Source organism: Oncorhynchus gorbuscha, linkage group LG06 (genome assembly GCF_021184085.1).
Source record: "Oncorhynchus gorbuscha isolate QuinsamMale2020 ecotype Even-year linkage group LG06, OgorEven_v1.0, whole genome shotgun sequence".
Lineage (NCBI taxonomy): Eukaryota > Metazoa > Chordata > Actinopteri > Salmoniformes > Salmonidae > Oncorhynchus > Oncorhynchus gorbuscha.
In genome coordinates, this window is record NC_060178.1 from 26,992,021 (window position 1) to 27,019,195 (window position 27,175).

The following is a 27,175-nucleotide window of genomic DNA, read 5'->3' on the forward strand; positions in this document are numbered from 1 at the left end:
GCAGACAACAGCGTGGTGTTCGGAGTGCAGTTCATCCAGTTATCCAAAAGCAAATGGGTCGTACAAGAGTAACAAAAAACTCACCAGACCCAATTTCAGTTACTTATTTCATAATTTAATCTTAAATTACAAAACAAACATTTAGTATGTACAGGTCCAGGAATGTCAATCTGCTCAGTAGCCATGCCCCATATCATATTCTGACCTCATCACAGAGCCAATAAGATTGAATTTACTGACATAAATAGTACACACAAAGAAAACAATGGAACAAAACAAGAAAATGTCAGACCTAATCATGAGAACATCCCAAACTAAGATAATCTCTATATTTGAAAAAAATCTATTTATTCATTTCCTTCACCCTTTAGAGATATTTAAATTGCTTTTACACCAAACCTTATTCTAAGAATGAACAGCTAAATCAGCTCTAATTCCAACATTTAAACTCAAGACACCACTCTAATGCCTGGGTTTGGATACTTATTTTGTTGTAAATAGAGATTAAATGATCATAGAACATGAAAAAGGTAAACCTTTTTCTAATCACAAATATCATATACAGTTTATTAGATCATTTATTACACAAGAACGTAACTATTTCATTTACAGTGGTGTAAAGTAACTAAGTAAAAATATTTTGAATAACTACTTTTTGGGGTGTACGTACTTGAATATTTTTATTTTTGACAGCGTTTACTCCACTATATTCCTAAAGAAAATATATACTTTCTACTTCACACATTGTCCCTGACACCCAAAAGTACTCATTACATTTTGAATGCTCAGGCAGGACAGCAATATGGTCCAATTCACGTACCTATCAATATAACCCATTGTCATCCCTACTGGCGGAATCACTAAACACAAATACTGCGTTTGTAAATTATGTCTGACTGTTGGGAGTGTGCCTCTGGCTGTCCGTAAAAAAAAACAAGAAAATTGTGTCATCTGGTTTGCGTAATACAAGTTACTTGATGTACAGCATTTACTTTTACTCAAGAATGACAATTGAGTACTTTATCCACCACTGTACTTAGGTCAATTTTAAACCAATTACTTTTCGGCTTTTATACTCAAGTAGTATTTTGCTGACTTTCACTTGAGTTATTTTCTATCAAGGTATTGTCACTTGTACTTTTTCCACTACTGTTAATGTGCAACAACTACTTGTAAGCCATTCTTGTCTATGTTGATGTCGGACCTGCATATTTATATATGGAAGGCTCTTGTGGTTGTCAACACTTCACTCACTACAGATGAAACTGGCAAGCCTGGCTTTCCTGTGTCAATCTGAAAGACTTGTTTGTTTGAGCTCAAGTACTGTTGGATTGTGTCCACATGTAGAGAACAAGCAAGGAGCCTGCCTTTCTAAAAGACACATTCATCGGTCCACTTAAAACAGGACAGTTTTGTAAAAGCTGCCATTGCAGTTAATAAATAAACAGACAAAATAACCCCCTACCATCACACGTGCATTCCTGCAATGTGTTTGTATGGCTGGATGATTTAACTTTGTGCAGATGTCAGTGGGCACTATATCCACAAAAATTCAGTTGGACTGGTCATGCATTCCTTCCCAGAAAGTGGTTCAGTTGATCCAATGTGCCAAAACGTCCCTTGAGCTGTTCAGGGTGAAAATTGAAATACACAAATAAAACCAGTCATAGAAGCACAGAGATAAAGGCATTAGGGCAGGAGGTTATCTGCAATAGATCACGGTCAACAAGACAGACATTGTCCAAAATTGGCCACAGTGCTTTTAGTCATTATCTCCGAGCAGAGGGAAAAAGCTATGAGAATACCTTTAACCACTCAAATGTGTTGCAAAAACCCCTGTGACAGGTGTGAAAATACATGTTTACCAATGAATGTATGTATTTATGCTGGAGGGTGAACATTCAGGGATGGGTATCTAACCATAGGTTTTTGCAATAGACTGATGAAACCCTGTACATCTACATCCAGCAGTGTGGTATTTTCTATATATTGCGTATATTTTCTTTGTCTGAGTAAATACTATTGTCTGTATGCTTTTGACCTTTCAGTGTACGTTATGCTTGTGTAGTGTTGCGGGTCTTTCTAAGAGCTCGGTGGCTGGCCAGTCATATGCTTGTTGCTGGTAGTGGGTGGTTTGGTACTCTGCCTCATCCCTGCGGCGTTGGGCTTATGCACTGTGGGATGGCTGGACATTGGCCCCGTTTTTCCCACACCAGCTACGGGCTGGAGGGCATGGTGTGAATCCCATTCTCTCCTGTGGCCTTGGCCTTGTGCAAAGCAGCTTGGATTCGGAAATGTGTCCGCGATTCCATGGAGTAGTTTTTGTAATTTTGCCTGTAAATATAGGGGAACAATGAAACGACCTGGCCAGATGATATTACTTTACATACTAATATAATTCAAGTAAAAAAAAGACAGGTTTCAGAATTTCAATTAACTATTGTATTGAGATGGGTAGACATAATTATGTTGTGTAAGGACCAAGACACTCACTTGGCCGTCTCCAGTAGTTTGATGCCCTCCTCCTTCCTCCCTTGTTCCAGACACAGCAGCCCATGCTCAAGCAGTGCATTGGGAACCAAGTAGTGATCAAACTTGATCTGTGTTTCACTGACAAGAGAAAAAATACAAGAGAGATCAGGAATGAAACAAGAAATGAAATCAACTTGTAATGAATAGTAAAAGAGTAGGTCTCTTCCACTATCATATTGTGAAAGGATTAGTGTGCGCGACTTTGTGTGTGTGTGTGTGTGTGTGCGAGGGAGTGTGTGTGTGTGTGGCGCTCACTTGCAAAGGACCAAGGTGAAGTAGGCCTCAGCCTCCTCCTGGTGTCCCAGGTGCTTCAGACACAGTCCCTTAAGCAAACTCACCAAACACTGGTCGTCTATGGAGAACTCTGTCCCTTCGGAACACAAAGTACAACAATCAAGCCCCATCACAAAACTCTACTAAACAGTGTTGCTAAACATGATAATAACGAGATAAGAAAGGAGTTGTCTGAATCCAATCATTAATGCTGTTCCTAAATGAATGTGTAGAGGCAGTATCAACTCTCCAGGGTGACATACGTTTGTGTTACTTACTTTGGCTATTGTCGAGTTTTGCCTGTGCCTCGTCCAGTGTTTTCAGCATGCCCTCCGTGAGGTCTTTGTGTTTACCGATGACTGTGTAGCCGTTCCAGATGTACATCATCTCCTGCAGAGGACAGACAAGGCCACCGGGTGTCACAGTAATCCACACACAGATAATAGTAGTATTTTGTTACACTATAATTACAATGTAATAGGGAACATGCTGTCAAACCATGCAGTACTGACCAGAGGAGGTGCAGGGAGCGTTATCGGGTTCTCAGTCAGGTAACGACGGGCTTTTCGGATGGCAAACTTCTCAGTTGGCAAAGACTTTCCCGCTATTTTCTGCTTAAGCCCATGTACCTGCCTGGAGTTAATAGAAAATGGATAAATGTAACATATTGATTCATTTGGATAGAATGACTTGATTATACAAGAACCGTGGGTAGAATTAAATAAATAGAGTACAAAGCGTTTTGGTGACACAGGGGTTTGTATATTGCAGTGACCTACCTGAACAGCGCTACCTCGCTCTCCTGGAATGGTTGGCATTCCTCACTGGTCAGCATGCTGAGGTAGGCACCTTTCATATAGGCATATGTTGCCTGGAGGGAAATGTGCATGTATTACTACTGAAACTACTACTACACTTTAGGCATCATCATCAATTTGGCCCTCTAGAGACTAAGTGGAATACATTAAAAGCTGTAAAACAAGCTAATCCATATTCTGTCAAGACTGTGCCGCATGTGCCTTCGAGATAATGCAACCACTACTGTACTGAAACAGATGTTATGTCCTTCATACTTGACTATATAGTACTGATATGCAAAATACAATCACTGCAGAATGTCCCACCTTGGACCATGCATTCTCTTTGCTGAGCAGATCAGCGTAGAAGTAGGCCATCTTCCAATGTCTCTTGTATGTGAAACACCACATCAGCTCCCAGTAGCACATGTGATGGAACTGCTTCCATTGTTGCTGAGCTTCACAGCACTCCTCAAAGCGCTCTATAGCCTGGTACACACAGATACAACACATGAAAAGGGATGGTTTGTAGTCTAAACAAAATCATTTTGGTAGTAGTCAAAATCATTGATCTACACTCACAGCATCCAGGTTTCCTTTGATAACCTCTATTCGACCAGCGAAGAACAAGAAGATAGATCCCTTAAAACGACAGAGGTATAGAACACACTGTTTCACTATAAACTGTTTTGATGGGAATGAGTGTGTGTACAGGCCCATGCACCAAATAATTCACAATATTTCACAAAACCAATACAATTGGAATAGAATTGTACTTTACTGCTATAAATTATACAAATGTCCTCACTGACCTTAGGATACTGTTTGAGATAGGGCTGAAGCAGTTTCTCAGCATCCTCCACATCCCCCTCCCCTGTGCCTGCAAGCCATGAGGAGAAAAAGACAATGTTATTTAATGTTCGTTTGGTCTGTCCAGGCACTTCAATCTGGCCCACGAGACAAACATTATTTATATTTTTCAAGTATTTATTTTTAGTGAATTCTTGTTTTTTTTTTTACCCCTTTTTTCTCCCCAATTTCATGGAAAACAATTGGTAGTTACAGTCTTGTCCCATCGCTGCAACTCCTGTACGGACTCGGGAGAGGCTAAGGGCGAGAGACGTGTGTCCTCCGAAACTCAACCCAACCAAGCCAAGCCACACAGCTTCTTGACACAATGCTCGCTTAGCCCGGAAGCCAGCTACACCAATGTGTTGGAGGAAACACTGTACACCTGGCGACCATGTCAGCATGCATGCGCCTGGCCCGGCACAGGAGTTGCTAGAGCGCGATGGGAGAAGGATATCTCGGCCTGCCAAACCCTCTCGTAACCCGGACGATGCTAGGCCAATTGTACGCTGCCTCATGGGTCTCCCTGTCACGGCCAGCTGTGACACAGCCTGGGATCAAACCTGGGTCTGTAGTGATGCCTCAAATACTACTATGCAGTGCCTTAGACCGCTGCGCTACTCGGGAGGCCCCCACAAAATTGATTTTAACAAATAATTGGTCCCCCCAAAAATCGTGATGTGGCCCTCGAGCCAAAAAGTTTGCCCACTCCTATAAGGCTTGTTTTGGGAGATGAAAAGGTCAGTACGGTGACGTTTAATGTGTGGTAACATCAACCTGTCTCTCACCCAAGATGAAGCTCATGAAGGTGTGGTAGCAGAGGAGCAGCATGTTACACAGGAAGGACCTGAAAGTCTGCCCTGCAGAGCCCTCCGTCAGCTGCTGCAAGCCAAACTCCTGCAGACACACACAACACAGGACACTGCAGACTTAGCCCAGTCCATCCAGGCCAGTTCAGTCCAGCTCAGCATCTCACACCAGGTTAACAGTAGGAAACCTACCTTATTTCCAGAGAAACCCACAAACTCCAGCAACCTGAGGGTCCGTGTGGGCAGCATGGAGATCATCTGTACACAACCCAAGAACACAGGAGTGAAAAAGTGAGAGATGAGACAGACACAATTATACATTGTACCAATCAGGGCAATGCGTTGAGTTACACTGAGTTATATAACCCTCACACCAAAAAGGTCCTTCTATACAATCTACCAGTCCAGAAAACTGGACCACAAACATTATCGGCATGAAGCAGTTCCCTCACCAAGTTGAAGGCTCCTACTCCAAGCTTGACCCCGCCTTCAAAATGCCCATGATTGTCACCATGGACGTAGGTAGAGGACTGGAGAACCGTATGAAGCTCTCTGAAATACAGATGTACATTCTTTACGAGTTGATAGGGGCCTCCCGAGTGGCGCCTTCAATCCCAGGCTGTGTCACAGCCGGCTGTGACCAGGAGCCCTATAGGTGGCACACGATTGGCTCATCGCGCTCTAGCGACTCCTTGTGGCAGGCTGTGCGCCTGACTTTAGTTGTCAGGTGTTTCCTCCGACACATTGGTGCGGCTGGCTTCCGGGTCAGACGAGTAGGTGTGATAAGAAGCAGCGCGGCTTGGTGGGTAAAGTTTCAGAGGACGCATGACTTGACCTTCGCCAGACTCGACCTTCCAGCTCGTTGGGGTGTTGCAGCGATGAGACAACATCATAACTACCAATTAGATATCACGAAAAGGGGGTAAAAAAATTGCACAAGTTGAGACATTAGTGAAATGCACTTTAAAGGCCATACACTACATCGAGAGTGCTTACTTGTACGTCTGGTAGCTATTCCTCACTTTGATTCCTCCCTTGATGAAACTGATCATGCTTTCATCCTACAGAAACAGGGGTAAAAGAACCATTTCAATATCATAAATGCACAATAAACTTGAACATCTGTATCAGTGCTGCAAAGAGATAGTGAGTGTCAGTGGGTGATGTGGTAGCAGCAGGTTACCTGAAGGAAGGTGAGTGCTGCCCTCTGTAGGAGACATTCTGCATAGCACACTTCAGCGTGGAGTTCCTCTGAGGTGAAAATGACAGCACAATTATCTTCTGACATCCTCAATCCATTACATCAGCAGGAGGCTGCACAGTAAACCCACAGACAAGAAACACATTTTAAACTGTATTGTCAAGTGCTGAACAACCATCAAGGTTAGCTAACTAATAGGTTGGCAGGTAGCCTAGTGGTTAAGAGCGTTGAACCAGTAACTGAAAAGTCACTAGTTTGAATCCCCGAGCTTACGAGGTGAGACATTTTTTTATCTGTTGATGTTCCCCTGTGAAAGGTACTTAACCCATGGTCGCTCCGGATAAGAGCGTCTGCTAAAAAGTAAATGTATTAAATGAAAACATCAAAAACAGTGTATATTTAACAGTAGCAGGTTTTTATTTCTTTAGGAATACTAGCAATGAAAACAATTGTTCAATTCACACTCGTAAGATACGAGGCTTGTGGTAAAACAGTATGTCTGTGTCTTAGTGTGCAGTGAAGTTAGAATGTACTGAAGTAAGTATGCTCTAACCTTCTGTGAAGTTTCTGTTGCTAAAGGTTGACTTCTTGCGGAACCTGGGAGAGATTACACACAGAACTTAATTACACTATTACACACGAAATCCAACATTACAATACAGTGTTCGATGAGACAGACATAGCAGAGTTGGTTCGCAACAATTCAACACCAGTCTGTGGATGTGTGAGCTAAGAAACTTGGAATTCAACACATTCTTGTGCTTGGACATCAAAAAACGGTGACATGTGGTAACTACATTCATTGACAGACATTGACCAACAGTATAGCGAACTCCGATCAGGTTTCAGTATTGGGAATTACATGATATGGATTAAGGGAGATACAAGCATATAATGAGTGGTTTACTGTAACCACTGCTGATCAGTGATCCGTGGGATAATGTTAAACCTTCTGTAAAACTTGAATTTGCGTAGATATCTACTCTTCATGCAAATCAGTGTGGCCCAGACACATTTTATGGCTTGTGTAGATAAGATGTAGAGCGGCTCTTAGAATAGCACAGGTTCCACGGTCATGGGGTTCCCTTGACCCACCCAAGATTCTCAGGCGGTGTGGCAGGCCCAGTCTGGGAGTATGTGTGTGTGTGTGTGTGTGTGTGTGTGTGTGTGTGTGTGTGTGTGTGTGTGTGTGTGTGTGTGTGTGTGTGTGTGTGTGTGTGTGTGTGTGTGTGTGTGTGTGTGTGTGTGTGTGTGTGTGTGTGTGTGTGTGTGTCCCACCATTTGGAGAGGCGTATCCATATAGCACATTTTCACACACTCACTGTTACAGGCCGCTCTGAAATTCCACCAGCCAGCGAGATCTGATAGGACCTGGGTGATATTTGCTCTGTGATTATGTCGGAACAGCTAACCAGCCACCACAGACCAGGATGAACATCTCCCAAAACAGCCAGAGGTTCTCCCCACTGGAATGGCCGGGTTCATCCAGAGCCAAATATATTTCGCCTGTATATGGTTGTTCTTCATAATAGGAGTTTGAGGTAAATGTGTCTTGTTTTGCCACAAACACATGTTACAAAATTCACAAAGTGGTTTCACTTGATCAGATCATGTGGTTCCTGTCTTCGTGATTGAATAACTATCACTGAGCCAAAACATTGGTTTTTGCTTTTGTTGCCTCTGAAGGAAATAAATAGCATACAAGAACTTTGAAGATCTCGTTTTAGAATGTAGACCATTACAAAGGAGACTTACCGCTGACATACTGCCTGAGCCTCCTTCATGGTGTTACCCGCTGCCAGGATGTGCTCCGGGTCAAAGGTCATCATGGCCTGCATCTCCAGTATGGTGGCGTATGTGAGCGCATGGTACATGCTGTCTTTGATTCTGTGAAGGAAGAAAAAGAGAAACAGAAATATTGAGCTATATTTTTAGCAGCGATTGTTGCCCTCTCAAAATGCAGTCTCAACAAAAAAAGATGACGTTGTATGTCTTTGATACAAATGAAGAGGAGCACATGGATGGATGTCCTTACTGTAAAAGTATAAGTATATAATCATTGACATTCAATATGTAAACTCAGCAACAAAAAAGTCCTCTCACTGTGAACTGTGTATATATTTTCAGAAAACTTAACATGTGTAAATATTTGTATGAACATAACAAGATTAAACAACTGAGTCATAAACTGAGCAAGTTACACAGACATGTGACTAACAGAAATTGAATAATTTCTCCCTGAAGGGGGGGGGGGTGTCAAAATCAAAAGTAACAGTCAATACAGCTGGTGGCCACACCAGATACTAAGTACTGCAGTGCATCTCCTCCTCATGGACTGCACCAGATTTGCCCGTCCTTGCTGTGAGATGTTACCCCACTCTTCCACCAAGGCACCTGCAAGTTCCCAGACATTTCTGGGGGGAATGGCCCTAGTCCTCACCCTCCGATCCAACAGGTCCCAGACGTGCTCATTGAGATTGAGATCCGGGCCCTTCGCTGGCCATGGCAGAACACTGACATTCCTGTCTTGCATGAAATCCCGCACAGAACGAGCAGTATAACTGGTGGCATTGTCATGCTGGAGGGTCATGTCAGGATGAGCCTGCAGGAAGGGAACCACATGAGGGAGGAGGATGTCTTCCCTGTAAAGCACAGCGTTGAGATCGCCTGCAATGACAACAAGCTCAGTCCGATGATGCTGTGACACACCGCCCCAGACCATGATGGACCCTCCACCTCCATCCCGCTCCAGAGTACAGGCCTCGCTGTAACGCTAATTTCTTCTATGACACACGCAAATCCGACCAGCACCCCCGGTGAGACAAAACCGCGACTCGTCAGTGGAGAGCACTTTTTGCCAGTCCTGTCTGGTCCAGCGATGGTGGGTTTGTGCCCATAGGCGACGTTGTTGCCGGTGATGTCTGGGTGAGGACCTGCCTAACAACAGGCCTACAAGCCCCCAGTCCAGCCTCTCTCAGCCTATTGCGAACAGTCTGAGCACTGATGGAGGGATTGTGCATTCCTGGTGTAACTCGGGCAGTTGTTGTTGCCATCCTGTACCAGTCCCGCAGGTGTGATGTTCGGATGTACCGATCAGGGGCAGGTGTTGTTACACCTGGTCTGCCACTGTGAGAACGATCAGCTGTCCGTCCTGTTTCCCTGTAGTGCTGTCTTACACGGAACCCAAACCGGCTGCGCGCATGCGCCATCGTGCATACATTTATTTTACATTTACATTACATTTAAGTCATTTAGCAGACGCTCTTATCCAGAGCGACTTACACACCAAATGCGATCACAACACGCAGGTTAAAATATTAAAACTAAATCTGAACCAATGACATTCATTTGGGGACAGGTAGAAAAGCATTAAACATGTATGGCAAATTAGCTAGTTAGCTTGCACTTGCTAGCTAATTTGTCCTATTTAGCTAGCTTGCTGTTGCTAGCTAATTTGTCCTGGGATATAAACATTGATTTGTTATTTTACCTGAAAAGCACAAGGTCCTCTACTCCGACAATCAATCCACACATAAAACGGTCAACCGAAATCGTTTCTAGTCATCTCTCCTCCTTCCAGACTTTTTCATCTTTGAACTTATATGGTGATCGGCATCTACACTTTCATAGTATTACCACGACGACCGGCAAAACAGTTTGTCTTTCAACCACCCACGTGGGTATAACCAATGAGGAGATGGCACGTGGGTACCTGCTTCTATAAACCAATGAGGAGATGGGAGAGGCAGGACTTGCAGCGCGATCAGCGTCAGAAATAGGAATGACTTCTATTTTAGCCCTTGGCAACGCAGACGCTCATTGGCGCACGCGAGCAGTGTGGGTGCAATAATTGAATAACATGGATTTCAACATTTATTTTGCAAGGCTTGCGCAAGCGACGTGTCCGGTCAGCATGTTAGGCGTCTCACAGTACGGACATTGCAATTTATTGCCCTGGCCACATCTGCAGTCCTCATGCCTCCTTGCAACATGCCTAAGGCACGTTCACGCAGATGAGCAGGGACCCTGGGAAGCTTTCCTTTGGTGTTTTTCACCAAAGGAAGAAAGGCCTTTTTAGTGTCCTAAATTCTCATAACTGTGACCTTAATTGCCTACCGTCTGTAAGCTGTTAGTGTCTTAACGACCGTTCCACAGGTGCATGTTCATTAATTGTTTATTGTTAATTGAACAAGCATGGGATACAGTGTTTTAAACCCTTTACAATGAAGATCTGTGAAGTTATTTGGATTTTTACGAATTATCTTTAAAAGACAGGGTCCTGAAAAAAAACGTTGCTGAGTTTAGTATATTTAATGTATTTTCTGACCAAAAACTCTTTAAAAAGCCCAGCTCCTTTAAGTTACAATATGTTTTCTTGGATACAGGCCCATGTCAATTCCCTGAATGTCACACTGTGACACTAACATTCCACAACCAGGAGCGCTGGTCTGACTTGTTCCCAGCAGGTTCCACCATAGTCACAGTGGCAGGATAGGATAATGCTGGTGAGTTTCTTCACTGTAATGTCACATGTCTGCATGCCTGGCATTTCACAGTCCTTTGCTGCTCCTAGACATTTCCACATCACAATAACAGCACTTACAGTTGACCGGAGAAGCTCTAGCAGGGCAGAAATGTGACAAACGGACTTGTTGGAAAGGTGGCATCCTATGATGGTGCCACGTTGAAAGTCACTGAGCTCTTCAGTAAGTCCATTCTACTGCCAATGTTTGTCTATAGAGATAGCATGGCTGTGTGTTCGATTTGATACACTTGTCAGCAATGGGTATGGATGAAATAGCCAAATCCACTAATTTGAAGGGGTGTGCACATACTTTTGTATATATAGTGTCGTTTTTCAAAAGGGATTCAAATCAGGAGACATTTCGTCAGGAAAAAAAGCAGCATGGTAAAAACAGGCCATGAATTGGAATGTTTGTGCCTTCTGTCTACTGTTGTTGACTGTTGTGGAGACAGAGATGGACAAGGGCCGATGATGACTGTGGGGCCTGCACTCCTGACTCTTGAAGCTTATTCACGGTCATGGGTAAACCTAATCTAATGTTCTGCAAAAAAAAAAAAAACCCACCAACTTAAAAAGAGTCAGCCAGCAGGAGGGAGATTCTCCGTCTCATCGTGCACGTTTCAGTGAATTACAGAACCTGACAGTGCTCACGTTGAGTGCCAACATGAGGCAACTTTAGTTGTTTGTGTGGTCAAATTGCTCTGACACAGCTCTTAAGAATAAAGCATTCGAATGGGGGAGAGCACCAATGTAGTGAGCTCTGTTAAGCTGGTTACTCTCGTCTTCAGAGTAGTAAGATTTGTAGTGCAAGTTGCTATCCATTGTGCCTCTGCCTTTTTGCCTGAATCTTGGCCAGCCAATGAGACAAAACCATTCTACAGTAGGTGGTGACGCTACAACCTCTGTCTGAACATGTGTTCCATTTGTACATGTTGTACAGTATAGCAGCCCCTCCCCAACCTTTTACAATGTATACTAGATCAACACTTCCACACCTAGTGTAAAGCATGGGGGGGGGGGGCAACCAAGTACTTGAGACTGGGACAGGACAATTACATAAGGCCTGCTGCTGTTCCTGCCCAGTCCGCATGTTTGAACAGCTAGCTAGCAGCTTCAGAGAGAGGCAGGCAATGCAGAATCTTACTGTCTAATCCGAATATAAAGCTGTGCTTAAAAGCATGAGGCTGGCTGTCTGTTTTGATGTCATTGCAGTGTCTTCGTCCTTAAAAAAAAAATCTGATCGAACTGCAAGCCTTTGTCTCTTTCACTATGAACATGCAGTAGCTTATGATGATCTTGCTGTTTGATCAAATGTATATATTTCAGCAAATATATATTGCTGAGTTTAGCATTCTGTGATATGAAAATACAAAAAACCACAGTATAAACATACTCTGCATTATTATAGATGTTTAGTACATGAGAGAAAGCCTGCCACTATGTGTGCTGTGCTGCAGAGATTCTAAACTATACCTGGCCCAGCTTACTGTGTCAGTACAGTACATCAGCCTGAACAGAGGAGAGGAAAGGAAAGGAGGGAGAACAAGAGAGAGAAAGAGATACACACTGCTATTTCAGCACCACTGGCTTTCTCTATGGGTTATTTATTTGATTTTATAGATGGTATCTTATTACTGTCCTCCCACACAATACTGTGTTAAACCTATGCTCAGCAACGCATTAGTTGATATTACACACTAGGATGTTGATGACGTGGAGGCTTTTCCCACAAAGGTTTTCTTTGAACACCGGTAGCAAACACAGGAAGCCAGGGGGCAGTTTAAATGCCTATCCCTTTGCTCTACCTACAGAACTCGGTCTACCATCACTCCCATTGCCTATCCCTTTACTCTGCCTACAGAACTCAGTCTACCATCACTTCCATTGCCTAGCCCTTTGCTCTGCCTACAGAACTCTGTCTACCATCACTCCCATTGCCTAGCCCTTTGCTCTGCCTACAGAACTCAGTCTACCATCACTCCCATTGCCTAGCCCCAGGGTGACAGCTGACAGAATATGCCAAGCATTGCGTGGTAAGAGAAAGAGGGTTGGGCAATGGCAGGTTTGCCAAGATTACCCTTTGGGGTAAATATTTCCTTAATTTCATGCTCATACTAGACTACCATGTACATTTCAGAACTAAAAGAGGAGATCAACATGGAAACTGGGAGGGATTAGATAAGTACTGTATATCCACTGAGTTGTGTAACACTGAGGGGATGAGAAAGGAGACACACTAGGGAGGGCTGGAGAGAAACTGTGATTTGGGAGTGGCCAAAGAAGAGAAAAGATTATTTGTTGATGATAATGAAAGAGCGAATTCACAGAGTAATAGGAAACTTCACAATTGTGTTTTTGATCACAATGCTGAAGGGGTGTCCAATAGGAGAGATGGTGTTTATTAAACTAGCACAGAGTGTACACTTTACTGTAGCACCAGCCTTGCCCGGTCGCCAGGTGACAACGAACAAGAAAGGAGTTGGCGAAGCACAAACTGATCAGGAAACCATACCACTTGCCAGTGCTATTTGGTGTTTGTGAAACTAGCACACAGTATTACCACCAGTCACTTGTGTCGACCCACACAATCAGGGTCCCGGTCTCTCACCTGCAGTGAAGCCTGGACAGGGCCTCCTCAAAGTCATTCCTCAGGAACAGGTCCAACGCTGCCATGCAGTCCTCCAGGGCCGCAGACAGGTCTGACTTCTGGGACCTGAGATACAGGAAAGGGGAAAGAGGCAGATGAAGGTTAGGTGAATTAAGTATGTTACTTTAACACATAATGACGGTCTTGGTCAATACCTACCATTGGTCCTCAGTGGAGGACCTACATGTTAAAATAACACATTCTATTTTTGACTTCCCCTCAAACAAGTAAATAATTTGCCTCTGGAGATAAATGAGGTAAATGAATAAATGAAAGATGCTTATTACTGCCAGCTTCCCAGTGGACCTAAATGTGTTCTATTCTTTTATGAATGAACCCCAGGACAAAATCTTGTTTGTTCATGTCAAGAACTAGGTGAAATGTCTATGAGCTCAGTCTATAGAGTAGCATGACACAGCATTAACTACAAAGGAGTAATTCACTGTCTATCTATAGTAACAGATATCTTTAAAAAGAGCCACGTCACTTCTTTTTCTCTCCCAGGCAACTCTGCTGCAGTGCCCCTGTTCTGTTTTTAGTGGTAGGGCAAGAGGAACACAAAACACCTCCAAAACATTCTGTAAGGAGCGCAGGTCATGTTATTGTCCCACTCTCCCACCTGAACTGAGCAGGCTTTCGCATCGTTTTCTCTGCGGTTCTATCATCGACAGTTATTTTACTGCGGTCAGCTTAAAGCTAAATGTTTCTCATCTGACAAGATCATTGGATTTGTACCACAGTTTCTTCAGTGAGCAGCTTTCTCATTCATTGGCATTTTAAAAAATTGATTGATAAGTGGGGGTTCACCAAATATTTTAATATAGATTAATCTTCATCCCAAACAAACAAATATTGATGTCAAGGCTCCCTACCATTAAAAACAAGAGCAGGCTGTTCAACAGGCTGAAAATTCCGATAGTCCTGTGCCACACTATTTTCAGACCAAAACCACCCCAAGTTTAACAATCCCAAAGATGACAAAATGTCTTCTCAGCAAATTGGGTTCACGGACACAATGAACACAACGGAGGCTGGCCTACACAACTGAGGAGAATCTCTACAATGAGGGTGACTAACTGACAGCCATCCTTTTGCATTCCTGAAGATCAGTGATACAGAGGACCTCTTTATGCTGGACCATGCTTGAACTCTCTCAAACTATAATGAATCCATTAGGTTCCATATTGAAAAACAGGCCTTTATTTCCTCCCCTTCACAAGCTAATGACATGGGGATGACCATACCATCCTTCCACCATATGAGCAGCTATAGGTCATTCACTTCCTGCTCACTACAACACACAGTCATGAATGTCAGCGCAACACAGACAGTCTAGGGGTCAATACTACCACCCAGTTTCTAAATCAGTTGATACAATCAGCAAACACCTTTAAAAAGTCCCTAACAGTCAGTCATTCTGGTTCCTATGTAAATTACCCTTTTGAATGACTAAAACATCACCCACTATATTTCATCCCGATAACTACCAGGCTGACTGAAAAGACAGACTAAGTGGGCGGGGAGCTCACCATGACAGACAGTTCTTTGAAAATGCTTATGACGCAGTGTTGCAGTGAGATTATGTCAAGACAACTTGCTGAGACAAAGCAACTCAAACATAGATATTGCATACAACATCCAATCCTGTTATTGTTTCACAAATTACTGTTTGGTTATTGTAAAAGCATCAACATAGACGAAATGTTGGCTATATAATTCAGCTAGCCCAAAAGGAATTGTCAGCACTAGCTAGCTAGCTAGTCCATCTTAGACCATTTTTGTTGAAACAGGTTGAGGTCTAGGTACATTACATATATTGACTGCCCGACAATGTTCATATATCATGACTATCAATGATGTCAAGAATTGTGTATGAATCTACCGTTCTGCATGTCTCTTGATGTAATGACATGACAACTGCATCCGAGTTTTTGGCAAACCTTCCCCCGCGTTTATTCCATGCTGGCTGAATACCTAGCTAGCCAGTAACTAGCTAACACCAGACACAGATGAAAGCAGAAACCTATAAGTATATTTGCCTTAGATGAATATGGAAAACCTCTTAGATGACAAACTGCATTACAATTTTGGCACCAGTAGGCTAACTACCTAGCTATGTAAACCACGCCCATCTGCAAACACGAATTCTACCGGTATTATTTAAAATAGGTACGAGAATAAGACGTTACCATTGGTGTCTTCAAATGTGGCTTTTTGTGAAGTCACAAAAAAAACAGTGATGGGTAAATGAAGCTTTCTGAAAAATTCAGAACAGACATTTCTTAGATGACGTCGCTCACACCGTTTAACAAGGGACACCTGTTAACTGAAATGCATTCCAGGTGACTACCTCATGAAGCTGGTTGAGAGAATGCCAACAGTGTGCAAAGCTGTCATCAAGTAAAAGGGTGGCTACTTTGAAGAATCTCAAATATAAAATATATTGATGTTATTTAACACTTTTTTGGTTACTACATGATTCCATGTGTGTTATTTCACAAGTTTTGATATTTTCAATAGTATTCTACAATGTAGAAAATAGTAAAAAAATAAAGAAAAACCCTTGAATGAGTAGGTGTGTCCAAACTTTTGACTAGTGTTCCTCTTGTTCAGATGTGTTAGGGCCGTGTGAATAGTGATGGAAATGACATTTTCCGTGGATCTGTTGGAGCAGTAGGCACATTGGAGTGGGTCCAGTGTGCCTGGCATGCTGGCCTTGATGTGGGCCATACCAGACTCTGAGGTGAGTGCAAGTCATTTGGGCATATCACCTTGTTTTTCTTGGGCACTGGGATGATGGTAGTCTCCTTGAAGCAGGTGGGGACTACAGCTTGGGACAGGGACAGGTTTAAAATGTCAGAGAAGATGCCCGCCAACTGGTCAGCACACATTGAAGACATGGCCAGGGATGTTCTTTTGAGAGTTTCTCACGTCAGCCTCGGAGAGCAAAAGCACCAGGTCGTCTGGAGCAGCTTGTCTTCCTGGATGACTCAGTATTGTCTGCCTCGAAGCGAGCATAGAATATGTTAAGTTCCTCTGGGAGGGAGGCTTTGGTGGGCACCACACAGCTGGATTTGCCTTTGTAGTCTGTGATAGTCTGTAGTCCTTGCCACATGCGTCGTGAGTCTGAGTTGTCAAACATCAATTCAAGTTTGAGTCTGTATTGTCTTTTTGCTTCCATATTGGATTTGCAGAGCTCGTATCTGCTTGCCTTGTACGTGCCACCAAGTTGCCAGGGTTCATTCTGCTGATACTGAATGCTGCTGTACGGGATATCAGCATGCTACAGATATCTCCGTTCATCCAGGGTTTTGGTTGGGGTATGTCCAGATTGTTATTGTGGGTATATCATCATCAACACATTTCCTAATAAAGCCTGTTGAGTGACAATGTATATTCCTCAATGTTAATGGATGAGTCCTGGGTGGATGAATCTTTACACATATTCCAAATGAATATTATCAAAACACTCCTTCAGCATTGAATCTGCCTCCTCTGTCCAGCACCTATTTATTCTCTGTAAAGGTGGCTCCCTCTTAACTTGCTTCTTGTAGGCAGGGAGTAGGAACAGAGATGTGTTCTGATTGGCCGAAGTGGGGGCGAGGGATGGCTTTGTACGAGTCAAGGATGTTTGTATTTATATGGTCCAGCACGTTGATTCCTCTCGTGGGACAGGATACATGTTGGTGATATTTTGGAATATATATATATTTTTTTTAAATGGGCTTGTTTAAAATCAACAGTGACAATTAAGACTGCTTCCGGGTGAGAGGATTCTTGCTGGCTAATGTTCTTGTACAGTTCACTGAGTGTCGCCTTGATGTTTGCATTTGGCGGTATGTACACAGCTGTGAAAAAAAACTCATCAATTCACTCGACATATAGTGAGGTAGGCATTTTAGCATCAGAACGTCCAAGTCCGGTGAACAGGAGCTTGAGATGTTTTCAACTTCGGAACAGCAGAAATTGTTGATGAGGAAGCATACACCTCCCCCTACTCTTACTAGAAGCCGCCGTTTGACTCATACAGAAAATGGAAAAGCTGTCTGGTTGAATAGCAGAGTCAAGTGTATTGTCCGTAAGCCAGGTCTCTGTAAAAACAAAGACACAGCATTCTCTGATGTCCTTCTGCGACTGAAGCCTTGCTCTGAGTTCACAAAATGTATTTTCCAGCGATTGGACATTAGCCATCAGGACACTAGGAAGAGGAGGCCGTGTAGCCTGTCTTTTCAGCCTAGCTTGCAGTGCCCAGTAGCTTAGCATTACACAGTTATAAAGACTTAACCATAAACTCAATAGGGGCATAGATGGGTCTGAGAAATGGCATGATAATGTTCACACAATGGCGGCTATTGTTTCCTGAAAGGTTGTGCGTAGCATACATTGTCCAGATAATTAATTAATTGAAGTTAGCAACTTCGTGATGCTGAATTCTCTGGAGGGAAACTTGCACAATAGAGACCATTGCTCTGAGAGATAATCAAATATGCACAACACTCTCGCTCAGACGAATACACACACACACACACACACACACACACACACACACACACACACACACACACACACACACACACACACACACACACACACACACACACACACACACACACACACACACACACACACACACACACACACACACACACACACACACACACACACAGAGAGTGATAAAACATTGCTTTATCTGGATTCCTCCTGAAAGCTTTCACCGGTGTTAATTTACATTGAATTGAAGTACTAGTAAGTTAAGAAATGCCAACCAAGTAATACTGCAGTAAAACAAGCTGCTTCTAAACACAATTAAATCATCAGACAAAAGAGAAGAGGTGGATCTTAAAAAACAAAACCTGTTCAGTTTTTCTGGATACAGCTAAGTTGAGAACCCTCTGGTTTCAATCCCAGTAGAAATGACTAGTGACAGTATACTACTACATTCACACACAGAACCACAAATGCAGCATCTCTCGGTTTACTTCAACACACTGTCAGTACCTATCACTTCACCACGCAGCCTCAAAATATCTCTTACCCGTTTGATAGAGTTTCTGCTTCCCCAGACATTTTCATCTGGCAGACAGAGTACTAGAGGGAGGTGGAGAGACAGCAAACGCAGAAGAGAATTGACTATCTGCTCAGGCCTTTCCAGCGGCGCAGCGCGACACAGTCTCTACCTCTGGCAACAGCAGCAGCAGGCAAGCAGGCAGGAGAGGGGAGGAAGAACGCAGCCCTTAATAAGATTGGGATGACTATCACACAGAGAACCTAAACATCTTCCACCCCCCAACACTCCGCCTCCACAAACACACACAGTTCCTTAACTCTCCTCCTCCTGTCCCACCTCCTCCCATCATCACACTCACGCTACACACTGCAGTTTCTCCTCTGATAGGCTGATGCAGTAGCAGGGCTGGCCTAGCTGCACAGGACTCGAGTCAAATGATGAACAACAAAAAACATAAGCCAAAAAAATTCACTATGCACCACAGAAAGGTGATACCCTGAGTATAACATCAACCAGAGACAATAGGCTACTGCACTCAGATGACCGCAAAAAACACCCCAGCAGAACTCATTCAGATCCCTGAATATCTTGAATGGAAAATGTCAAAATCTCTCTGCAAAATTCCAGACAGAGATGTAGAATGACTTGATGCCGGTGAGAGAAAGATTCCTGCTAAGGAGGAAGCCTTTACTGCAGTGACTCAGGCTGACTACTGCAGCAGCAGCACAGACGCACTGCCCCGGGTGCCCCCTATTAGAGAGCCAGTAGAACACTGCGTAGCGAGAGAGAGATGAGTACCACTGAGATCCAGCAATTGCACTACAGCCAATCGCTCTGAAAGTGAATGACCCATGGAAATAGCCAGTCACTTATCAGAATGAGCTCTCAGACAGCGGTCTAAATTTAGGTCATAGAGGAAGAGTGATCCACAACATGGTAATTCTGTGAATCTCAAGACACGTGCAAAGAGGTCAGCTTTGCCTCAGTCAAGGTTAGTTAGTTTCCTCTGGGGAACATTATTCAGCAGACAGTGCAGCAGGGACACATCAGACCAGCGCATCATTGCTCCCATTATATGTCACCTCACTGCATCTCCACCCCTCTGACAGCCGTAGGGCACACAAGAAACCTGTCCTTGTATTTTATTCATTGAGCGATGCTGGAGTTGACCAACAGTACACACCAGGGGCATGTGTGGGTGGATTGTCTTCTTCGATGTATGAAAACATTTTACACAATGAACATCTTGCCTCTGGATGCAAAGCCTTGCCTGAAAAAAAGTGGCCCACACTCTCCTCTAGTAGGTGGTTCATTTCAACAGGGCCCAGAGACATTGTGTAGACAGTAGTTTCAAATGTACATGTACAGTACAGCGTTCCGTTATCTTGCTCTCTGATCTGCAGATCTGAATCAGTTGAAGTGTTGAAATATATGAGCACTAGGACAGCATCTAGGGGTTCAATTCAGGCTCCTGCTCTTTTTGATTTAGGGAATTTACATTGCTTTCTGTTATAAATTATCATGGGAAAGCAATTAATTTAATGTACAGCTCCACCTTCCACAAAATCCATAATTAAGCAGTTATTTCCTCAAAGACATGAGATAAAAATGGTGTGTCTGCATTTGTGTTAAGGTCAAAGTAACGTCTCTTTGCTTGTTTAAGACTTTGGGAATGATCAAATATCGATGTCATACAGCCACCGAACAATTCAGACACACCAAATGCACTTGTTTTGAAACAAATGGAACAGATAAAGACCAGAGGTGGTGCAGCACAAGGAAATACTGGTGACATAACCTAAGGAACCCAATGACACACTGTGCCAAAGGTAGAACCAATCACATCTCATCTTCCTCTCTACACCTGTACGGCAATATAGCCATCCTCTCTTTCTCTTCAGGGTGGAGAGGCATTGAAATCAAATGGTGTCTCTATGGTTGAGAACATAGGCTGGGATTCCTCTTGATCCCACCCTGCCTGGACCTGAGCAGATATTATAGCCAGCATTAATGGCGTACTTCTCTGAATTATTAATATGTTGAACAGCAGGAAGGAGCGATGTCATTGACCTCACGCTTACTGCTGATTTTCAATAACCTTTCCCTAACTAGTCAACCCTGTATATCACCCGGCCATCAGCCATTGGCTCAGACTTACGTGTTCAATGGTTCTGTAGAGTTGAGTAAATCTTTGTTGCCTGGTATCTGTAACCTGAAACAGGGGGTCAAAATGGAGGCTATTTAGAAAAAAAGGTGAGCTGGAAGGGATGGAGACTATTTCAATAGGGACTATTGTGTGAGTAACATAATATTGCAACCCTTAGAAATCCTGACTGAAAAATATTTTCAGTGCAGGGGTAGATGAACCAAAATGTAATATTCCCAAAGAAAGTCTATGAACAGAAATATGTTGTCAAACATGCCTAGGGGACAGAAATTAACAGAAGGGAAAACTTACTTGAAATCTGTGTGCATGGGGTCAAGTTCTGCACTGTGTATGACGGACAACCTAGATGCAAAATCATGCTGTTATGAATCACTAAATGAATCAGATCCCATTCAATGCCTTGACATGAGAAACATATCTTTCACAGAAACTGTTGCATGTTTCCCATGTACAGTAAACTAAGTGTTGGGGAGACATTGGGGTTGGCTGAGATTTCTTCAGCCTGCATGGTGTCCCTAGGGTCACAGTATACCAGACAGAACATACAGTAAGGACTAGCAGATGTGTCTCATTTAACAATGCCGAGATCTCCAATTGTAGTCTAATTCCTCTCCTGTAGATGCTAATCTTTGCTCTCATTTACAATTATAGTTCACTATTTCCCTATGTACACTGAATAAAATTAAACAGAACATGCAACAATTTTACTGAGTTGGTGTTCATATGAGGAAATTAGTCAATTGAAATAAATTCATTAGGCCCTAATCTATGGATTTCACATGACTGGGAATACAGATATGCATCCGTTGGTCACAGATACCTTAAAAAAGGTAGGGCTGTGGATCTGGTGTGACCACTATTTGCCTCATGCGGCGCGAAAGATCTCGCTCGCATTGTGTTGATCATGGTGTTGATTGTGGCCTGTAAAATGTTGTCCCACTCCTCTTCAATGGTTGTGCGTAGTTGCTGGATATTGGTGGGAACTAGAACATGCTGTCGTACCTATCCAGAGCATCCCAAACATGCTCAATGGCTGACATGTCTGGTAAGTATGCGGGCAGTGGAAGAAGTGGGACATTTTCTGCCTCTAGGAGTTGTGTACAGATCCTTGTGATATGGGGCCGTGCATTATCGTGCTGAAACATGGAGTGATGGCGACGGGTGAATGGCATGACAATGGGCCTCAGGATCTCGTCATGGTATCGTGGGGCACTCTGTTCACAACGTTGACATCAGCAAACCAGCGTGCCAGTGGTCATCGAAAGTGACATTTGCTCACAGAATACGGTACGACGCCAAACTTCAGTCTGGTCAAGACCCTAGTGAGGACGACAAGCATGCAGATGAGCTTCCCTGAGACTGTTTCTGACTGTTTGTGCAGAAATTCTTCAGTTGTGAAAACCCACTGTTTCATTAGCGGTCAGGATTGCTGGCCTCAGATGATCCTTCAGGTGAAGAAGCCAGATATGAATGTCCTGGGCTGGCGTAGTTACATGTGGCCTGCGGTTGTGAGGCAGGTTGGACGTACTGGCAAATTCTCAAAAATTACATTGGAAGCGGCTTATGGTAGAGAAATTAACATTCAAATATATGGCAACAGCTATGGTAAACAGTCCTACAGTCAGCCTGCCAGTTGCACACTCCCTCAAAACATTAGACATCTGTGGAATTGTGTTGTGTGACAAAACTGCACATTTTACAGTGGCCTTTTATTGAAACCAGCACAAGGTGCACCTGTGTAATGATCATGCTGTTTAATCAGCTTATGCCTTTTGCACACACTGTACATAGACTTTCTTTTCTCTACTGTGTCATTGACTTGTTTGTGCTATTGGCTTGTTTATTGTTTACTCCGTGTGTAACTCTGTGTTGTCTGTGTCACACTGCTTTGCTTTATCTTGGCCAGGTCGCAGTTGCAAATGAGAACTTGTTCTCAACTAGCCTACCTAGTTAAATAAAGGTGAAATAAAATATATATATATAAATATTGATATGCCACACCTATCAAGTGGATGGATTATCTTGGCAAAAGAGAAATACAAACAGGGATGTAAACACATTTGTGCACAAAATCAGACAATTAAGCTTTTTGTGCAAACAGATCATTTCTGGGATCTTTTAATTCAGCTAAATAAAAATGGGACAAACACTTTACATGTTGCATTTACATTTTTGTTCAGTAAAGCCTTATATTCAGCACTGTATTTTTCCTTATCAAAGCACATCACCTGAGAGGGAGTGGTGGTGCCATATTTTTTACATAGCCCTCACTCCAGAATAAATACCAGTAGAACAACTTGTAATTATTTCATAACAAGCATAGCCAGAAATTCAGTAACAAAACAGATCACATTTTGGCCATATCCGTGGCTTAGTGGGGGTGTGGCTTTCAGTTAGTTATTATTGGCCACCAATCCCATTCGAGTGAATGTCATTCCAGTGCAACGCTAGCTATGAATTCTATCGGATGGTGTTTGCATGTTTAGGTAATAAGACAAATAATGTCCCATTTAAAATACAAAATAAAATGAGTGGGTGGGCCCGTGCCCACACAACTTTAACAACCTAGTTAGTTAGTAGCCTATAGTTAATCAGCAGTTTGGGCACTTAGAAAATACGAAATGAAAGTACTAGGAAAACAGTAGTAGAAATTCAGTAACTGCCAATACATATTTGGTTTATTGTTATTACAAAATAACTAATTTAGCCTAATTTTACCCTAACTTCTTGAACTTTCTTTATTGTATATTCATCTCCAGATGTAGGCCTAAATCACTAGTGATGCCCTGTCGTGTTAAAGAGCAACATGGTGGTACTGTGATTACAAATCTGCTTTCCCTAGACTATACATTAAGAGAAGCCATTCCTAGGTTTGAACGTTTAAGTGTACTGATTTGATAGGTAGAAACAGTCATAAATTAGCTTCATTTTCTTGTGTGTGTGCACATTTTTGTATAAATATATTACATTTCCACTTCATGCGGTCTAAATCTTATTTCTAAAATAACACCTGGCAATAACGTTATAATTTATAACAAATACAAAAGTTGTGTATCTTGTATCAGAATGGTTACACAACCATTCAATGTTAATCAAATCCATCTAGCTACAGATTATTTCACTAAATTACATACATTTCTCACTACATAAACCAATCACTGTGACCACAAATACAACTTGTTTAGGCTGCTGTATATATTTTTTGTTAATAAAAGATCGCTGGGTTTCTTCGGGAGAAACAAGGGCTACTGCAACTAGCCTCGTTACGTGGATTGTGCGACTCACCCTTTGCAGTCATTTTTCTTCACGCTGCGTCTCCAACCAGTGATAAAACTCATTCCAATGGACTGAAATACTGCAAACGTGCAGAATATCCAGAAAAAGTGCAGGGCCCAATTATCCTTACATGGACATTGGGTTTTACCTGTGCGCAGGTGATGACCGTTAACGGCGAGTGTTTGAGAAAGTATGAAAAAAGTACAGTAGGCTACATGTGTATTTGTGAGAACTATACCTGCCTCCTTCCGGATTTATTTTTAAAAGGTGTGGATGTTGTCATTACTATCAATCCGATCGTGTTTAAAGTGCAACGAATGTGGCCCAAGTGTTGCTACTAGGATTTATTGCTCACCAAATTCCCGGGGATATTTGGCTGGCGGTGACAATTTAACGCCCACTGGTTGGAATACAGTGAATTTACATGATGATGCTCAGTATACTGCCTGTCTACAAATGGTAATTGGCAGTCATTTGGCTTTTCATCATGATGGCATGCAGTATTTATTTTATCATTGTAATAGTCCCATAGGGCGGAAAACAATTGGTCCAGCGTCGTCCGGGTTAGGGGAGGTTTTGGCGGGGGCAGGCCATCATTGTAAAATAATAATTTGTTCTTAACCGACTTGCCTCGTTAAAAGTTACATAAAAAATAGAGTGGTAATACATGTCAGTGACTACACATCTGTTTTTATTGACCCAACCTGGTCTCTGAGTATTTAGTATTAAACCCACTGGCTCCAGTTCATGTACAAGTCTCTGCTTGGTTAAAGCCCTGCCTTATCCCAGGTCAACATAGCAGCCCCCACCCGTAGCACGTGCTCCAGCAGGTATATCTCACAAGTCACCCCCAAAGCCTATCCCCTCCTTTGGCCGCCTTTCCTTCCAGTTCCCTGCTGCCAATGACTGGAACGAACTGCAAAAAAATCACTGAAGCTGGAGACTCATATCTCCCTCACTAGCTTTAAGCACCAGCTGTCAGAGCAGCTCACAGATCACTGCACATAGCCCATCTGTAAACAGCCCATCCAATTACCTCATCCCCATACTGTATTTATTTATCTTGCTCCTTTGCACCCCAGTATCTCTAATTGCACATTCATCTTCTGCACATCTACCATTCCAGTGTTTAATTGCTATATTGTAATTACTTTGCCACCATGTCATATTTAATGCCTTACCTCCCTTATCTTACCTCATTTGCACTCACTGTATATCGATTTCCTTTTCTACTGTATGTTTATTTATTCCATGTGTAGCTCTGTTGTTGTATGTGTCGAACTGCTATGCTTTATCTTGGCCAGGTCGCAGTTGTAAATGATAACTTGTTCTCAACTAGCCTACCTGGTTAAATAAAGGTGAAAAATTTTTAAAAAATCAATTCAGTATGTAAATCAGACTCAATTAAATATGTTACATTTCTTACGGTATGTATATTACTTTGTGGATGTCTATCATCCATTTCGTATATGTTAGAAATGAGAAAAATGTACAGTAAGTTACAATTCAGAAAATGCACATCTTAACATTTTGCAAAACATATAACATATTCCAATTTGTTGTGGCTAATGTTAGCTTGGTGGCTAATGCTGACATTAGCTGCGCTATGGGTTAGGGTTAAGTTTAGGAGTTAGGTTAAAGGGTTAGGGTTAGCTAAAAGTGTTAAAGTTCGGGGAAGAGTTGGCTAACATGCTAAATAGTTGCAAAGTAGCAAGTCGTTGAAAAGTTGCAAATTCGTTCAAATGCTAGTTGTCCGTGATGAGTTTCAAACACTCAACTTTTGGGTTGTTAGACATTTGCTTTATACACCCACCCATCAACCCCGACCGACCAACCAACCACCCACCTTTCGTTTTTGCAAAGAGTAACCATACCATAAATAAATAAACACACACACACACACACACACACATACAGTGGGGCAAAAAAGTATTTAGTCAGCCACCAATTGTGCAAGTTCTCCCACTTAAAAAGATGAGAGGCCTGTAAATTTCATCATAGGAAAATAAGTATTTGGTCACCTACAAACAAGCAAGATTTCTGGCTCTCACAGACATGTAACTTCTTCTTTAAGAGGCTCCCCTGTCCTCCACTCGTTACCTGTATTAATGGCACCTGTTTGAACTTATCAGTATAAAAGACACCTGTCCACAACCTCAGTCACACTCCAAACTCCACTATGGCCAAGACCAAAGAGCTGTCAAAGGACACCAGAAACAAAATTGTAGACCTGCACCAGGCTGGGAAGACTGAATCTGCAATAGGTAAGCAGCTTGGTTTGAAGAAATCAACTGTGGGAGCAATTATTAGGAAATGGAAGACATACAAGAGCACTGATAATCTCCCTCGATCTGGGGCTCCATGCAGGATCCTACCCCGTGGGGTCAAAATTAAATCACAAGAACGGTGAGCAAAAATCCCAGAACCACACAGGGGGACCTAGTGACCTGCAGAGAGCTGGGACCAAAATAACAAAGCCTACCATCAGCAAGGGCATTGAAGATGAAACATGGCTGGGTCTTTCAGCATGACAATGATCCCAACCACACTGCCCGGGCAACGAAGGAGTGGCTTCATAAGAAGCATTTCAAGGTCCTGGAGTGGCCTAGCCAGTCTCCAGATCTCAACCCCATAGAAAATCTTTGGAGGAAGTTGAATGTCCGTGTTGCACAGCAACAGCCCCAAAACATCACTGATCTAGAGGAGATCTGCATGGAGGAATGGGCCAAAATAACAGCAACAGTGTGTGAAAACCTTGTGAAGACTTACAGAAAACATTTGACCTCTGTCATTGTCAACAAAGGATATATAAAAGTATTGAGAAACTATTATTGACCAAATACTTATTTTCCACCATAATTTGCAAATAAATTCATTAAAAATCCTACAATGTGATTTTTGTCTGTCATAGTCGAAGTGTACCTATGATAAATGACAGGCCTCATCTTTAAGTGGGAGAACTTGCACAAATGGTGGCTAACTAAATACTTTTTTGCCCCACTGTATGTTGAGTATCACAGATTTAAGTTTACCATCTAGTTTATGAGACCAAGCTAGATTGACACCCATCCCCACACAAAACAAAGTCCAG

General features: G+C 42.7%; 1 protein-coding gene across 3 annotated transcripts; it reads right to left on the reverse strand.

The window, feature by feature from the left end:
• Positions 1–99: 99 nt before the first annotated feature.
• LOC124037774 (tetratricopeptide repeat protein 39A-like) lies at positions 100–24,463 on the reverse strand. Of its 3 annotated transcripts, XM_046352808.1 has the most exons (20): positions 24,094–24,463; positions 21,100–21,150; positions 20,800–20,853; positions 13,595–13,699; positions 8,217–8,348; positions 7,015–7,058; positions 6,444–6,511; positions 6,257–6,321; positions 5,713–5,812; positions 5,453–5,518; positions 5,240–5,348; positions 4,415–4,482; positions 4,185–4,244; positions 3,930–4,091; positions 3,585–3,676; positions 3,318–3,438; positions 3,084–3,195; positions 2,788–2,902; positions 2,494–2,610; positions 100–2,334 (listed from the first exon to the last, which is right to left on the reverse strand). In XM_046352808.1, exons 1-20 carry the CDS (start codon positions 24,144–24,146, stop codon positions 2,217–2,219), a joined length of 1,812 nt encoding a protein of 603 aa, XP_046208764.1. In that variant the 5' UTR covers positions 24,147–24,463; the 3' UTR covers positions 100–2,216. The 3 variants fall into 3 exon arrangements, with proteins under 3 accessions (XP_046208764.1, XP_046208765.1, XP_046208766.1); XM_046352809.1 differs by lacking the exons at positions 20,800–20,853; positions 21,100–21,150 and having other exon boundaries at positions 24,094–24,461; XM_046352810.1 differs by lacking the exons at positions 20,800–20,853; positions 21,100–21,150; positions 24,094–24,463 and adding an exon at positions 18,669–19,254.
• Between the last annotated feature and the right edge of the window lie 2,712 nt (positions 24,464–27,175).